The 19056-nt window shown below is 32.3% G+C and overlaps 1 protein-coding gene across 3 annotated transcripts in view; it reads left to right on the forward strand.

The window, feature by feature from the left end:
• Positions 1-19056, forward strand: part of LOC125070197 (oxysterol-binding protein-related protein 9) — an 89386-nt gene that overhangs the window by 64462 nt on the left and 5868 nt on the right. For 2 of the 3 annotated variants that reach the window (XM_047679947.1, XM_047679949.1), the window contains one exon: positions 17270-17373. In XM_047679947.1, the coding sequence (XP_047535903.1) occupies positions 17270-17373 (104 nt within the window). The remainder of the gene's footprint in view (positions 1-17269; positions 17374-19056) is intronic. The other variant, XM_047679948.1, reaches the window with a different exon arrangement.

The raw sequence follows: 19056 nt of genomic DNA on the forward strand, positions 1-19056 counted from the left end.
GTACAGCATGAAAAAAAATTTTGTATTATTATATTAATGAATCTCATTCTTAGTCCAGTATAAAACATTTCTCATTCCAATTGCCCTAATTACATTAGAACATGCCGCTAAAATGAACGAATTCCTCCCTGAATCCTTTACCCGTCGTTGTCGGGTCTCAAGTATTTCCCCAAAGATTTCATCCACGTGCAAGTAGTTTTAATAATTCGTACGTTTTTCATCCAAAAATAGAACCGAATATGAATGAACCTCTGAACTTTAGAAGTTATTCATGAAGCCGGATCGAGATTACGCGGACACAAAACAATGGGATATTTAAAACGTACTCAAAATTTTACATCTAAAGCGTGAAACGAAACTCTGAAACGCTTTTAGTATATAATATAAACAAAATTAATTACGTTCGGCACTTACCCACTACTTAACCTTTACGGTTTTTGTTTATTATGAAATTATGCGAATGTAAAATATCTTAAACAAAACGAGCGCATAAATCGAGCTTCGACTATAAATATAATTAATCTTTCGCAAATGTTTATGTTTGTGAAATGTTATTGTTAACTAGCTAATGCCGTACCTTCGTCCGAAACCCGACTGGGTAGGTACCCATCAGATATTCTACCGCCAAACAGCAACACTTACTATTGGTGTGTTTCCGTTTGAGAGGTAGAGACAGTATACAAGCACGAGAACATGATAGCTTCCAAGGTTGGCGGCGCATTGGTATCATTACACCATCCCTACATCTAAGGAATGGTTAATATTTCTTACAGCGCCAATGTCTATGGGCGCTGGTGAGCCGGTGATTAGCCCGTCTGCCTTTTTAATTACATTAAAGAAATGGTTACAAAAATCATCTAAAATTTGACCTCTAAAACTAAGAACAACTAAAACTGTAAGCAAATTCACGTTTAATATTACTTCCTATCGCTGACATTAGACGATTTATCATTATACTAATTCGAAAATCGAATCGATTCCTAGGTGTGCTATGTATATATTCATAATATACTAATCATTTAAAAGCTATAGTTTTAAATTTATAAAAGAAGTATCTAAGAAATTTTGTTTTTCAAAATCGGACGGGTAGATCGGTTAAGATTAGCGCTTTCAAACAAACAATGAATGTCTTGAACTTTATTTAATAGTTGATTATAACCGCAACAATTTGGTCTAAATTTCGACAGAGTTGCTTCTGCCGCGGTCATCAAATCCCGCTCGCTAAAATAAAAACGTATGACCGCGCTTTAAACCCCTTTAAAGCGTTTATGTTATACTTATTTCCGTGCGCAGTTCCGCCGGCGTGTGTATGGGCCAGGAGTTTTTACGTTTCACGTTATCGGTGGTACTTTTCTGTACCCCTAAAATCGTATGCTAAATTCACGATGTCCGATTGAATAGTTAAAATGTTAATGTTAATTTATAAACGAACTTTTCATATCTCTCATCATATAATACTAATGGTTAGTATTAACGGTGACATATCGTAGATTTTATAAATATCGCACTATGTTTTACTGTATAATTTAAATTAAATTCAGGCTCATACGTATCCACCAATACGCATTAGAGCAGAGTGGTGGGATAAGTTTAAAACCTTCTCCTTAAAGGCGAGGAGGTCTCAGCCCAGCAGTGGGACTCTCACTTTACATTTTACTTTATACATATAATATATTTTGAATGTTCTTAAATATAAGTTAACCTAAACCTTGACCTAGATCTTGGAAGATGTAAATAATAATGTTACGGGTGGATGCGTTTAATGTGCTTTTCCGATTTCGACGTTAGTTATTACTTTTAATATAAGATAGAATAGGTAATATTGGGTTTATGTAAGACTATTTTACGATCACTATGAACGAAATGTATGTATATCTTTATATGAAACCAAATTACTGCTATATTTAAGACTATATTGGATTTTTCATAGTTTTCGCTTCTAGGAACATAATTCTAGTAAATACTATGTATTCTTAATAGACATTAATTATGTGTGTGTGTGTGTGTGTAGTGAGGCTTTTACAATAAAAACATGTTCATAATTCATATTAATATTCAGAAAATATTAACGAAGCAAAAACTGTTATTTGGTCGCCGGGTCTGGTATTTGCATGTGTGCGGCGTAAAATGTGTAGCCAAATATTTTTGGTATAAGCATAAAATAACAATCAGTTTTAAAATAATTTCTATATTATATTGAATCTCTTCCAGAAACTTATTTTTAATATATTCTCTTTTTTCTTTTAAATATTCGATGATGTTTTTCGATCTTAGATTGATTTTAAATGTATTTATATGATGGGTTTCGTTAATTTGCAAAGATTGAATAGTTCACTTTATTTTAATAGAATTATAAACAACAGAAGGTTCTACTAAAATAATCGTGACGTAATTGTTTTTTTTACGGTCATGACCATTTCCGTTGTAAGAAATATTCACCAACGCACCATTATCATTGGAAACTAAGATGTCATTTGAAACTGGAACACACCAATACGAAGTATTGTTGACTGACGAGTGCATTTCAAATCAAATCCAATCAATTTTATTCAAGTGAAGTACTTCAAAGGAAGCGTTTTTAAATCGTCAATGTTTAAACACTACCGCCGTTTCGGAAAGCAGCCTCCACCGAGAAGAAACGGCAAGAAACTCGCACAGTTGCTCTTTTCAAATAAACAGATTTACGATGCTGTTATTCACAATTAGTGTTCATTCAGTCCTGTGATGGAACCCGAGACTAAATCGAGACGCTTTTTTTCAAAAAAGTATTCTTTTGATGAATAATAAGATTTATTTACTAATTTAGTCTTAATAAACTTTTTAAATTTTGTAAATATATATATAGGTATATTGATTATATTTCCCGGTATCTTATACCATTGCCCAAAAACGTTCTCTGTACCATATGCAGACGAAAAGAAGGGGGTACAAGTTTATACTTATTTATGTTTACGCACACATTTGTACTATAATATGTCGTGTGCAATTAGCTGGACTCCCTTAAGAACAGCCGCCATGACCCAAATCGGTCAGGAGGCCATCAGTTTGTAATTACTTCAATTTGTTTGGGTTAGTCGTTTGAGACACATCGAAGTTTATCATTAAAGTTTGCCAGTATTAAATAGAGCGTAAACTTTGAAGATTGAAGATCGCCTACACTTGTGAGGCTTTAAACTCTAAGCCCTGAAAGTGAAATTGATAAATATGTCAATATGAAATTAATTTGTCCATATTTATTTTTGCGGAATAGATATTGAGTTTGTTCATATAATGATGTCAGCCTAGCTAACAAGTTTGTTCTCTATTCGCTTAGTTTTTTAGTCCGATCAAACAAAAGCGTAGATAATTCAAGTGCAAACCAACGGCCTTGCTTACCGAGACACGAATTACAATACCAGCTTCATACCTCCGGGCTGATACCGAGAATTTCTTTACAGGAACAGAAAAACCATCTTTTACAAAAACATATCACGTCAAGAGTCTTTATTTAAAGCGGGTGAAACTGCGAAGTTCAACTACATATTTGTATAAAAATATTAAATACTAACAAAACATTAAAAATAATTAAAACTTTCTCCAAAACGCGCTGCATCTTGTGGTATACTAACGACTTGAGTTACATTATGTAAATTAAAATGACATTAACGTTTATTGGTTTAGTTTCTTTTTTTAAAACAGTCCAAGAGTTTGTAAATTGCAACCCTATGCTGTGCCTATGCATAGGCATAGTAGTCTATGGACTATGCCTATGCCTTATGCCAGCAGCTAGATCGACGAACTAGAAGCGACGAATAAATACAATAATAAGCGAACAAATATTATTTTCTGTTATATTAAATGCAGAGTCATTTGATTAGTCACTGGTTATTCTACCGCCGAAAAGCAATTTTATTATTGAGCTGAGTAATTATTATTTTATAGGTAATTATTTAAATTGTATGACTTGAGACTGAGAGTACATTAGCAATGTCATCCATGATACCTACTATTAAATAATTTTATTATCAGACAAGACAATGTTCAACAAATTTTATATAGATAATTAATTACGAAGAAGTTTTTCATGTAGAATATTTCTTTGTACTGTACAGTAACTTTAATTTGACATTTAAGTTTTTAATTCGTGACAATATTTCGAATCCGTTCTTTTTATTTTAAAATCGTTTATTAAACCACAGATCTTAAAAATCGATATATTTTTTTTTATCGTACTATTTGCTCCAAAATTATTGCTCATATAGCCAAAAAGAAATCAGTTGATTACCTTATTCTCTGATTCTCATACGGTTATCCTTTTTTGGGATATATATTTTTGGTAAAGCATAATTTTATTTTATCTGTTAACAAACGTAACTTTAGCGTTATTATTAAAAATATAATAGAAGTAAGATTTGGAAACAAAAAAATATTATATACGTATTCATATGTCTTACATAAACTCGAATCTCAATTCTTTGAGATTCGAGTTTCCTTAAGTTTACTTGTTACATATATTAGTTATATGTTAAAGATGTATGTATGTGTAAGTTAAATTTATAGTTAAACATAGTCAGTTATAAATATTTCACAAGCGACAAACGAAGTGAATTCTTACAGAATCGCACTGCTGTTCTGTGGTGAATTTTGATTTTTTCTAACCGAGTTCCTATAAAAATGGAATAAATAAATCTATTGAGTTTATTAGTTGATCTTGTATTTCGAACTGGTTATTAATTTGTGGTGTTTAGTAACACATTAAATACACTTTGACAATATCCAAAAATGCTCGACGAAAGATCGTTTCGATTTTCTTCTCTTTGATTTACTAAACGAATGTTTAAAATGTTCAAATGGACATAAGATCGTAGTTCACAAGTTTAGTATTGCATTAGTATTGGAGGTAATGGTTAAAACTTCATACGGTGCGGATATCGATAGGCAGTCATGACCACTTATGGTAACCCATTTGCCAATATCTCGACGAACGCTATACAGAAAAAAACAAGTATAATGTACCATCAGACCTTTATCAAATTCATATCCTTGTCTTATTTTGTATTAAGATAAAAATTGAATATAAAGTAACACGAAGACGAATATTAAATAAACGTTTAAGTTACCTGTATAACAATTTTTTTACGCTTTATTTCCTAACAGGATTCATCAAATATTCATGTACCTCTTTGACTAATGATAAATGAAATATTAATGGCAATATTTATTCAATTCGGTTAAGTGTATCCGACGTAACGACGGATGCGAGCGTTTTACTTGTAAAATGATTGACATTATGAACCACTGAACCAGCTTTGAAATATATAGCGATCGGAATAAAAGTAGTTGTATTGTTATATTAGTGATTGTCATACATAATCCGGTATAATATATTTCTCAATCTGATGTCTAATTAATACGTTAGACGGTTAGAACATCCCTTCAAAATGTACGACACCAATTATCCGATACGACCCGCACGCTTCGTATTGTACTACGATGTTACTACGCCTTCACGTACTCGTTAGTTTCACCGATAACCTAGTAAAGTTTCAATTCAACCGGTTCTGAAAAGTCAATAAAACATTAATTTTCATATATATAAGTGTATATACAGCTTTAATAGACCCAAACAGTGTTTTTGTTGTTTTTCACAATATTAAAAGTGAATTATTATTTATAATAAAATCTATTTTAATATATCTGTTTATTTTGAGCAAATTATTAGGATTTCAGAGGCAAACAAATTTCGACGAGAAAAAGAAAAGATATATGGACGTCAAATGAACTCTGTATTATATTATTAGATAAATTCGATATCATTCGACGATTTATGTATAATTTTATTTAATATGAATTATGTATTTAAAAATTACTAATACATCTTGTATGTAGTATGGCCGTTATAAGTGATACGCGAAATATTATAAGAAAATGTTGTTTACAAAGTGAACATTTTCTATGGAATGAAAACTATACAATGGCTGTATACGTGTGTATAATTTAAAAATAAACCAAACACATTTCCAATAACGTCATATTTGTTTATTACGTCATTTGAAGGGTTTTTTTAGGTGTAATGGTATTTACTTTGAAACCTATCGCGACGTGCAACATGGTGTTCGTTATATAAAGGACATATTAATAAATACAGTGGTCAATTAGTGGAAAATAAACAATAGTTTAAATAAACAATAGTTTATAAACGTTGTGATGTTTTTGGTGCAAAGTTAAAAGTGAAAATGATTCGAGCTTTGACGTCTAGACGATGGTCATTACGTCGCGACAGTGAAAGGTGAGATTAATTTGATAAATAGCTGAAATCATTGAGCTTTGCTTGATTATTATTTTTTAACTTTTTTTTTTAAAATGTGATAATTTTGACTAGGATCTTGTGTGGGATTGGCTCACACTTTTATAGCCTGTCTCTTGTATTAGCCTATTTCAATGGAAGTAGGAAAAAAGATAAAAAAACCTTAGATTCACGTATTTCTTGCGATTTGCTAATAACTCAGCTATACTGTGCACTACTAAGAGTTTATAATTAATATACCTTTACTTATAATACAACACTATTACACTTAACTACTTATTTCCACTTTAATTTAACATCCAAAATTCCGATAACATTTTCTTCGGCGTTGAAAACGCCATTGTTTCGCAAATCCATAGTGAATATCATAGATAACTCAAGCTCTCGAACAATGTTATCGCGTCAATTTGCTGTCAAATGTTGTTTATATATGGCTTTTCTCCTCTTGATGGAATAGAGTATACAATCGCGTGTGACATCCGCACACACTTTTTTAGTCTGTATTCATTTATTGCATTTTCGATTTGTGATATTCCCTTCCCCTTTTTATAACACTTAAAATGTACGACAGTATAATCGATGTACATATGTTTGTAGATGTATTTATTTATTGATTAGTTTCCGTAGCTTTCGTCCGTGTGACAGATGTTAGGTATTTTATTTCCTTTTCTGTATCCTGTGTATGCAAAATTTCTTGATGTTAAGACGTGGGAGTGGAAAACGAAACATCTTCACTTTTGTATTTATAATATAAGATGATGTTAATTGGGATAGTCTCACATCAACTTGCACGTAACATAAAGGTCGAACGTATCGATCGAAATGTAACGGAACTCATTTCCGATTTGAGTGATTTAGAATTTTGCACACGTATTGTGAACAGACAGCAGATTTTTTTTTGTTACTAGTTGAAGTAATGAGAGCCGAGATGGCTCAGTGGTTACAACGCGTGCATCGTAACCGATGATTTCGGATTCAAAACCCAGGCAAGCACCACTGAATTTTCATGTGCTTAATTTGTGTTTCGTGCTCGGCGGTGAAGGAAAACATCGTGAGGAAATCTAATTGCAACGAAATTCTGCCCCATGTGTATCCACCAGACCGCATTGGACCAGCATGGTGGAATATGCTCAAACCTTCTGCTCAAAGGGAGAGGAGGTCTTAGCCCAGAAGTGGGAAAATTACAGGCTGCTAATGTAATTAAAAAAAAACTAAAGTAAACTTTGAGTATGAGTTTATAATGCAAAAAATGTTTAAAGGGTTGCACGCGCTACAAATAGCAGGAGAAATATTGGGAAAATACTGAAAATATATATATATATATGAATATAATAGGTTAGGAATGGATAAGTAAAAGACATAAGCTCGAAATATAAATTTAGTTCATAAAAAATAGGGTGTTTTTTATTACAATTTCATGTCTTCACCTGAACGAATAGCTGACGATAAAAAAGCTACAGCGACCGATAAGCACGCCATGATTTTGAAATAAATCATATTTTAACTTTACTATTTATTTTTTACATGAAAGCGTATCTTTTTATACATATGATTTACGGAAACTCACATACCTTCAAATACTTTAAATTAATCATCTGTGGTCAAAAACTATTATTATTTTATACGAAGTTCTAGCTATTTTTAATGTAAACCTTTCGATTTATACACATTTTTGACGACCTCCGTGGTCGAGTAGTGTGTACACCGGTTTTCATGGTTACGCCACTCCGAGGTCTCGGGTCGATTCCCGGCCGAGTCTATGTAAAAATAGTTAACTAGTTTCTATTTTGTCTTGGGTCTGGGTGTTTGTGGTGCCGTCGTTACTTCTGATTTTCCATAACACAAGTGCTTTAGCTACTTAAATTGGGATCAGAGTGATGTACGCGATATTGTCCAATATTAAAAAAAAAAAAAATAAACATTTTCTGTTCTCGTACGATGATCTCGCATTCATAATTTACAACAAAATACTAATAAATATTTATTAACAATATATACTGAATCGGTTTAAAGGAATATTGTTTTTTTTTTTTTCATTTTCCAAGACTTTTCGGTAACCTCCACGTTTTGCTGGTAACTTCATATTTATATATAAGATAACAACAATTTAAATGATACGCTATTTTGACACGTTTACCTATTAAATGTTATAATTATTAAAGTCAAATTCCCATATAACATCTCTCTGAGATTCCGCGGTGACTTTCGAGATTGTTCTCACAGAATAGATCTACAAATTCACAAAGTGATGAGTCAAAAGTACTCTTAAAAATACGTAAAGTGATATATTATATTTTAATGAACTCCTTATAAATTAAACTAAGTACTTTAAACAGTCATTATAATAAAGTATGTATTATGTAAGTTTTAAGTGCTTTGATAATTTAAAATGAATTTTTACTTTGCACTCAAACATTTTAAATAAAAAAAATTACTTGTAAATGTAGCGCGTGTTTATGAAAATTTGATTTCTCTCTTTTCACATTCGAAAGAAGGAGACAAAGCATTTACCTGATAACACTCATGCCTCATTTATGAATAAAGTTGCTGTTTAATAAATTTATTTAAGTAATTTTATCTAGTTATGTTGCTTATTATTATATTTTTATATACAAAATAGAAATCGGTCGTGCTCTATCCATTGTGTCTGTAGGATCACAATAGTACTCGGTGTGTTTCTATAGGGCATATAAAGAATATCTAATATGTGGGTCTAACCTAGGTCTAACCTGAGCAGATTTGCCCAAAGGCCTAACATCTATATTATATCGATATTTTAATGATACGGTTTATTATGTGTACTTAAATAAGGCATAAAGTAACATTTTCACAGGTGTAAATATGAGCAGATTTGAAAAATTAATTCTGTGTAATAGCTGTTCTTGGTAAATTAATTCGTATCGGATTAGTATATTTGTTATGAAGCAAAGTTACTACATAACGAAATAGAGATGTTATGTATATAAGTAATCAGTATGTATATGAACGTATACACCCTCGTGTGCCTCATATATTTATCCTTTGTTTTCAACTCTGCAGAACTGTACTTAAGCAAGCTCGTTTGTAAACGTTTGAATGGTTACAGTGATCTTATTGATGTGCATTCTTATTTCTGACTCACTTGGCAAGTTTCGCAAAAAGACCTCTAGCTTTGTTTATTATTATCTTTAATTGGGTAATTATTTATTCTTTATCTTTGACTAATGTTTTTATTGTTATATGGCAATGCATACTCTGTTTAACGATTGTGTTGGAATTATTTTATTTATAGTGCATGCGATGCTTAATTGTAATCGATGGTTTTTTTTTTCTTTATATTTATTTTATATTAAATCACATAATAATTAGAGATAATATACTTACATTGAAAAACCACCAAGGTTTGACCTCATTAGGTACATTTTCCTGATTAATTATAGTTAACAAAACAAATGTGCGTACAGTTAACAATTGACCTAGAACGTTACATTAAGCTAAAAACTTAATAAACTTATGAAATTATCGATTTTAATACAGGCTAGTTTCTAAAATATTTTGAAATCCAAATTCAATTATTTTTTTTTCATATATAAATAGGTGCTTGTTTGATTCCGAAATCATCGGTTAAGATGCACGCGTTCTAACCACTGGGCCATCACGGCTATAATATAAATATTGATGTATAATTAAAATATAAGATTTATAATACTTACCCAGAGCGGCATTCAAAAGCCATTAATTCAATTGGTGATCTATAAAAAGAAAAAAAAAATACCCCTGATTACAACTTTTAAAAACATTTGATATAATGATAATGTGCCATTCGCGAGCTGTACAAATCTCTATCGAAATCAGATAAATGGTTTATTTTAGGTATATGTAATAGTATTTATTTGAATGGAGAACTAAAACTCTACACACTGAAAACTATATTTGCAAATGAAAGGACGTTTGACCTTTGTAAGGTCAAATAATGTTCACCTTAGACCTTTAGTAAAAATAACCGCTATTTCATCATTTTAATACAGAAATCTTATTTCGTTTTACGTTTTAATAATTTACCATTTTATGATATCAAAAGCGCTCAGATTGACATCCTTGTTATTTCGGTATGGCTCTGACTTCTCTTGTATTTTAAATTAGAAATTCCTTAACAAGCGAAATTAATTAAGTTACTCGCAAAGTATGTACATGTAACGGATATTAAATCTATATAACAAATGAATGTTTGTAACTTTATTTGTTTATTAACGTCTCGTTTAGTGGGTTGTCAGGTTACTATCTGAGGTCGAATAATATCACAGTACCACTGCTTGTCATAAGACTCCTGGAAGAAAGGTTTTGGGTTGTGGCACTTGTGGCAGACTTTAATTCGATTTAGTATATTTTTCCTAGCGATGAGTTAAGCACATAAAATTTCAGTAATGCTTGCCCGGATTCAAACCGACAATCATCAGTTGTGATTCAAGTGTTCTATTTATTCAGCTAATAACTCTTAGAAGGAATAGAAATTATTCTAATCTAATTTGTTAGTTTGTTTGTATACGCATAATACAATTATCAAACCACATTCTCTCTAGATTAGAAAAATACCTAAGAAGATCAGCCTGCTGACCATTTCTTAGAATTATCTAGAAATAATTATCTAATTGTAATGACCAATACAGTATCCTAGCAATACAGTACGCTAACAAAAAAATGTTATAACATTTATTTAAACAAATTTCTCTGCGAATTGCTCTTGAAACGAAAACCATGTTCGCGGTACCTTTACGGCTTCAAGCTATTACGTGTCGTAGGGGCCAAGGGCATTGGCCTTTTAGATAAGACACATTTTAATTTGTTTTAAGGTTAAAAAACTTAATAGTTTTAATGTACGTAATATTTTTTTTTTAATTTAATTTTCACTTTAAAATGGCATAAGTATTGTACTATACAGCCTAAATTATTCTCCTAGAAATAACCTTTGATTGAACTGCAATAATTAAATAAATGTGGCACATAAGCTCGTTCATCTTTACGCGGTGAGTTATTAAAAAAAATATAATTAATTAATGTCTTATACTTATGTAATTAAAACCCTAAGTAGGTACTTACCAAATAATTCAAACCAATGGCAAAGCAGTAATAGAGACGCAGTGCTTTCAAGCGCTTACATATATATATGTTGTTAAGAATTTCATAAAATTTAAGCGCTTCAATTTTCGTTCCAAATTTTAAAGTACTGCGTTAAATGAAAATGCCGTGGGAAAATTTACACGAGTCGCAGGAATAACCACATTTTTTATCTGAATTTTCATTTATATATGGAATTCGTTTTTGAAAGTATGATTGCATATTTTGCAAGTACGTAACAATGGGTCTGCCTTTCTCATTTATTAACAACATAATTATCAACGCTGCTGCTGAAATTTTAACCGGAATTATAATTTTTGGTACAAACTGTACCAAAAATAGCAAATACAATAGCACTTTTACTTTCTGGAAAGGTTTTGGGCAAGTCTGATTTATCGTATATTCTACCAACAAACAGGAATACTTAGTTTTTGTTGTGTTCCGGTTTAAAGGGTGAGTGAGCTTATGTAACTATAGGTTCAAGGGACATAACACACTAGTTCCCAAGGTTGAGAGCGCCTTAGTAATATGACGAATATTTTGTTATTCTTACAGTACCAACAATGGTGACTGGTTACCATCAGGTGACCCATTTATCCTCCTCTTCATCAGTTCTCATGTATATCAGCGTTCTGTTAATAAGGTTTAATACGTTTTCTAATACTGATCCAGTGCGAGTACATAAAACTATAGCATTATTTAACTAGCTTTTCTCACGCCGTTCAAAGCCTAGTGTGGAATTAATTATGTATTATAAACAAACCAGTTGTAACTTGCGGCTTCGCTCACGAAGTTGGACTTCGGTGTTAGACATAAAAAGGAGTAGCCTATATCCTTCCTTTGAGTTCAAGCTTGCTTCATATAATTTTCATCAAATTCGGTTTAGCCGTTTCACAGTGAAAGAGCAACAGACAGACAGAGTTACTTTTGCATTTATAGTACTAGTAATATTGGTACCTACATATTAATCACGTGAAAACTCAGTGTTGCTTGAATCGAATATGAACAAGCGTACATCGGTTATTATAATGAAGTTCTACTCTACTCTACATTTTTTATTGCAGTGAATATTTTGTATGAACAAATAAAGGATTATATTTCTGTTACATGAAAAATCACGAGAATTTAATAAGAGTGATACGTACAAAGTCAAATAGATAATTAATCGAATCCTTACGATACTTATCGAAGTATAAAATAAATTATCTTTTCCTCATTGAAGCTTTAAAAGTATTCTTTACATTGACATTCTAATTAATCCTGTTACAAAATAATGATTATTTATTCTTAAAGAGTTTATTTATAACTGAAATTATTATCTATCTATATATAGATATTTTATAAAGAAACGGTGACAATCATTTTATTGACACGAGGAAGAAAAGTAAACTAATAAGACCTAGTTTCCGACTTCGCATCCGTCCTGGGACACGAAATTCGTTTCTATAATAAGGTTCCACCGTTATATTTTACTTGGCCTATTACTAAATTTAAAAATCTTGTCAAAAAAATATTAGTAAATAAGATTTTAAATTGGCCGAGAAGTTATGTGAAAACCGAGTGTCATGGTATGGGCATGTTATGCGGAGGAATGAGGACCATGCTGTGAGGAAAGTCTTGAGCATGGATGTGGATGAATATAGAGGAAGAGTACCACCAAAGAAACGATGGATGGATTGTGTGAAAGACGTTATGGCTTGAAAGAATGTTACTTGTGAGATGACGTCAGACAGAGAAGTATGGAAGAAGAAGAAATGCTGCGCCGACCCCAAAATAAAAATGAGATAAGCAGGATGATGATGTGTTTTAAAAAGTATTATATATCATATGACAGTGAGATTGCTCATATACATATTATTGAATATGTAATAAGATTTTAAGTAAGTTGCCACATTACGCCAGGACATAAAAGAACATAGATTCAAATTTTAATCAAATAAATGTTTCGCATCAGTAATCACTGATACGAAACGAATTTCTATTTGGTAAATTCATATTTAAATCGTGTTCTACAGAAATGTTCCAACCCGCCGAGACATAAATGAAAGCTATTAAGATTTATTTAAAATAGATTAATTGTGTTTAAGATATCGTATAAATGGTATCTTAACTCCTTTCCCTAAGAATTTCAATATATTTTTATGGTGTGGTACGTTATTATAGTTGCTAGCTTTTAAGGCTGCAGATCTCGAAGTCCTCACTTCAAACCTCCGATCAGGCCGATAATGACCTTTTTCAAGTAAAAAAAAAACTTATTATTAAGACATTGTTAACACTGTGCCTCAGAAAGCAAGTATCCTCGTTGATCCGGCGTACTATTTCCGGTCGTGTCTGGTCGTTTATTAGGGAATAGAGATTAACTAGCCAATTGACCGCTGACGTTCTAAATTACATTGACTTTGAAAATATTCCCAGTGTACTTGTATTGTAACTTTTTAAACTTGGATTCTATAACTTACTGTAATAAATTGTTAATTTTATTTTTATTTAATATTTATATTATACTGTGATATTTTTGCCTTCAAACCCGTTATATACCGACATACCTAAATCTTTGTACTTCTATTTTGAAGTTATTTCAGCTTGGGGTGTTATAAGAGTTAAATTTTCAGAAACGTTTCTTACACAAGGAATAACTTCGATTACGAGTGACGAGTGATCTACTGCTTTACAATATAGTTTCCAACATTCGATATCTTTTGCCAGCAATAATGTACAAATACGTATTTTTTTTTAATCAAAATTTTATCGGCATTTGTTTTATTTGTAACAGTCAGTTTCTTTTTATTTAAAACAATCCGTGCATACTTGTTTATTTACAAGTCTTTACGATTTACAATGTTAAATGACAAATGTTATACGAATAAGAGTCCTGTAATATATACTCTGTGAGTCATGAAAAAAAAAACAGGAACCGCTCAGTAACAGTTTGAGAAGTCATTCAACCTCCGGTTGGGATAAGATTACGTAATCGCGCTTTATTATATAAGAAGAACATGTAAGGATGTAATTTTTTTTTATGGCTTTGGTTGACTGACGAGCATGTGGGCCACCTGATGGTGAGTGGTCACCACCTCCCATAGACAAAGGCGCTGTAAGAAATATTAACAATACCTTACATAACCTATGCGCCACCAACCTTGGGAACTAAGATGTTATGTCCCTTGTGCCTGTGATTACACTGGCTCACTCACCCTTCTTACCGGAACACAACAGTACAGAGTACTATTATTTGGCGGTAGAATATCTGATGAGTGAGTGGTACCTACCCAATACTACCCACCAAGTAAATATAAGGATCTTACAATTGTTCGATGATACGGCTTGTGTAGGACCTACATGGATGGTATTGCTGTGTTCAACTCTGAATGTGTGCGACCTAATGTAATTAAAGGCTCAGGGTGCAGAGACAAAATTAAAACATTCACTGCGAATGCATGCTTTCCTTAAGAGAGGAAACCTTAAAGTTTATTACACGGCTCTTATTAAAAATGTGGTTTACATATGTCAGCTACATGGAGGATTTTTCGTGATCACGAGATTAATTATAAACGTAAACGCCTGAATATTGAGTGTCGTTTGGCTGGGTTTGAACCTGCAATCCTCGGATGATATTCACGTGTTGGTAGTTAAGCCTACGCTACCTCAAATCTATCCTAACCGGATAAGCCTAACAAGCTTTATGATTAACTGGAGAAGCAAATATTAGCATTAGTAATTCTTTGAAAACATTGTTAATAGTCTTTAGATACAAAGTTACAATGATCGTGCTAAAAATTCTTGTGAGTTCAATTGAAACTGTAAAAAAACATTGTTTCGAGTATAATTTATGAAAAGTTATAATTAATTCGTGTAATGCCTTTAAAACTTCTGAGTAATCGTGTTCGTTCGTTCACTCATTATCTATTTAATTCTAACGTTCCCACGCAATTCCGTCGTTGCGATATCATAACTTCATAACTTTCATTTTAATTTCAACGTTTCATCGTTTGCTTTTTGTTTCATAAATTTTTAAACCCTTTTCAAAGTCAGAGTTTTCTGTTTTTTCTGTGAAATATTAATAAGGAAATATTTCGACATTGAAATGTCAACTGTCAAAGGAATGTCAAATGTCAAAGGAATTAAAAAAATAGACAGTTGCGTAAAACACGTACAATCATACAAAACCTAAATTTCGAATTGTTTTATTTATAAGATACTAGCAAAGCCCGGCAAACATTGTTTTGTCTGTGTATATGTAGTTATGTACTCATTGGCGTGAATATCTGTCAAAATCGTCAAAAAAAAAGTTACTAATAGTATTATTTTTTTTTTCAATTATCCTTATTTTTATCATAATAAATGATAGCAAAACAAGACCGGTGCACAAACTGTAATCCTTTTAAAGCAAGTAATAGAACTGTTACGCTATCGATGGATAAGGATTAGTGTTAGTTAGTGTTCAATCCTTATCAATCGATATCGTTCACGACCCTGACTTTGGCCGTGAGATTGCAATGTGTAGACACAGCTGGAGGTTACACGTGCTCACTTCCCATGAATCATCGTGACACTGACACCGTTTAAAAACTCTACTGAAATATTATTTCTTTAATTTATTTAATTTATTTCAATAATTGAGTTCTTAGAACAACGATTATATGAAACATAACTGTCGAAGCAAGTCCACGGTAACTTTACAACGCAGGTAATAATACCTCGTTAGTTTCAGACTAGTATTGCAGAGTTCGGAATAAGCCAAGTAATCTTATTAACAACAAAAACTTAATTTTTGTGTTATTAATGTATTTTCGTCGTATGTCGACACAAAAAAGAAATTCGACAATAATAAAATAGATGAAAAAAGAAATAATTTATATAATGATATTACAACATACACTCTCGTTGATTTCAGAGACTGTAAATATTTTATTAAATAAAGGAATTTTCATAAAGTTTTACGAAGCAAAGTAAACCTATCTTTCAACTCGGTTGAATATTGATGTTTTATACCAAAGTAGGTCAACAAATTGTATGCAATAAAATACCTGCTATTATATTATGATAGAAGTATCAAGTATATCTCTATGGCTTAAACCAAACAGCCTAACACCAACACACCAAATCCCCATGCCAAGTTTAGATCATTTAACCTACTCAACGGATTTTAATGTGTGTGTAGGTATACACCTAAGGAAAAAAAAAACAAGTATTTTATTTTTTATGTTATAAGATATAACATAGAAATATTAACATTTGTCACGTCTATATTTTAAATGGAATGCGGGTGAAACGCACCGTATCTTCTTGTCTATATTTTATGTATATTGGTGTACGAGGTTTTTTTTTCATGTCTTAAGTGGTGACCAATTATTTACATCATTGGTCACCACTAGACATTAGGACATAGTTATGATATATTAGACATTAGCATTAAGAGCCTGTAAATTGCCCACTGCTGGGCTAAGGCCTCCTTTAATGAGAAGGTTTGGAGCATATTCCACCACGCTGCTGATTCCACCACGCTGCTGATTCCACCACGCTCCTTATTCCACCACGCTGCTATTAGACATTAGAGCCATACCAAATTTTAACCTTTTTTAATTTTTACATCGCCAATGCGCTTGGTAACTGAGATGTTATGTCTCTTGTGCCTGCAATTATACTGGCTAGCTCACTCGAAAAAAAAACCTATCCTCATTTTTTTAAATGCACTTTGGTTTCTCTTTGTGTTGGTATCATTATGATATGTATGTTTATCAGAACTCGTCCGTTTTTGTTAAGGTTGAAAACGATTTCAGATCTCAATTCACTTTTTTGATTAAATGAATAGAAATCTAACCTATGGATATTATTGACCTCTGAAAACTACTGTTACTAAATGTCCTAATAAATGTTATATTGTTACAGTGCGAGCCGCACTTGCGGGGCGGAGGGCGCGTCCGAGCAGGAAGCGACGCCGCCCGCCGCCGTCGACCTGCCGCGGACGAGGGACGGTGAGATTGACTATGACGGTGAGATTCATTACCACTCATTCATTACCTTCTTTTCGTGGAATAACACAATCGAGTGCCGCATGGATCACGTGATAGTAAGTAGTCACCGTGGCATCCGTCATTGATAATAATAGAAGGCCCTGACATCAACATTATCATATGAGCTTCGGAGGCTAATATTCATATTAAACTCTTCATACGTATCATCAGTTTGCATGGATGAATTATATGTACGAATACACCAAGAATGTTGTTCAAACACAACGATATCACTACGCACGCTATAGCAAGTGTAGCCGTAGTATGTGCTACTAGTTGTCCGTCCCGACTTCGTACGCGTAAAAGTCTACTAAGTTACCCCCTCTGACTTACAACCCTTACCTTAAAGTTTAAGTTGAAAGGAGTAACTAGGCTAAATTTCAAGTCAATCGGCTCTATAGTTTCGGAGACCTCGTTATGAGTTATGATTATTAAAATGAAAAGTCAGGAGTTTCAGTGAATTTAAAACAGAGGTTACAAGAGTTAAAGCAAGTTAAAGTATCACGCCACATAATGGCATATGAACGCTTTCTACATTGTACCGGAATGACAATCTATTCCGTGAATTGTGACTCATGCTCACTTCATAAAACACGCGTCACGTGACAGGAATAAAGCTATTCCTGTGATCGGATAATATCTCCAGCGAGCCGTTTCGTTTTTAGTTTACGATTCAGTTTGTTTACCAACTAAATTTGTTTCTTTTTTTAACGATTAAAGTTATACCAAATTTGAGATGGATATAAAAAAAATGTCTTCTACGGTGTCACGTCAGGGGGAGGTGTGATGATTTTGAAGCTAATTAAATATAAAATATGGAACGGTAAAATCGACCACGAAAGACAAAAAACAGTCAGTTCTTTTCACAGTATGAATAAAGTTAGTTGTTAAGCTTTTAAAATATTATAACAAAGGCCGACAGTTGTGTTGTCTGTACATATTTATATATATAAATAACTGTCAGATAAGTTAAACAGCATAGAAATTTATCTTCTGCAGCGCCAGCTATCGGTGAGATAAAATTAAATGAACGGTATAAATCTTCTCCGCAATAAAATATGAATAAGGGTTGATTCGTTTAGACCCTTTTTTAAGTCTGTACAGTACACATAAAATGATATTAAATAGCGTATTCTTTATAACGACCTGAAAGATCTAGGTGGTCAGTCGACGGGTTCAAAACACGAAATGGTGCTCACCAATTGATTATATTATTGCTCATAAAGCCATTTCTTCAGGCGCTTTGTGTCTCTTCGGTTGCGTACCATCCAAAAACATATACTGAGACTCAAATTTGCGGATGGTATTGTTAATAATGGTATCGGAATATCGGTGGTACACACCATATGTTTCAACCAGAACGTTGATTTCCATAATACAGCTAAATGATTTGGGGACGTTGTTGCGGTACGAATATTCTCATGATGAACTGTCAAACAATAATAAAAAATAATAAGATAAAAGTATCAACCTATCACCAGAACACTGTAAATAACATTTTAAAAGAAAAAGTCTGAATGATTCAAATGGTCTTATTAGATTCAAAGAGATAAACCCAACACCCATTTTTATAAATGTCCTGCATTGATTCAATTTCATTAATTTTGTATTACGAAACGTTTAAAAATAAGAAAAATAGATTACCAATTATGGTTTTGTTTC

Source organism: Vanessa atalanta, chromosome 17 (assembly GCF_905147765.1).
Source record: "Vanessa atalanta chromosome 17, ilVanAtal1.2, whole genome shotgun sequence".
In the NCBI taxonomy this organism is placed as follows: Eukaryota; Metazoa; Arthropoda; class Insecta; order Lepidoptera; family Nymphalidae; genus Vanessa; species Vanessa atalanta.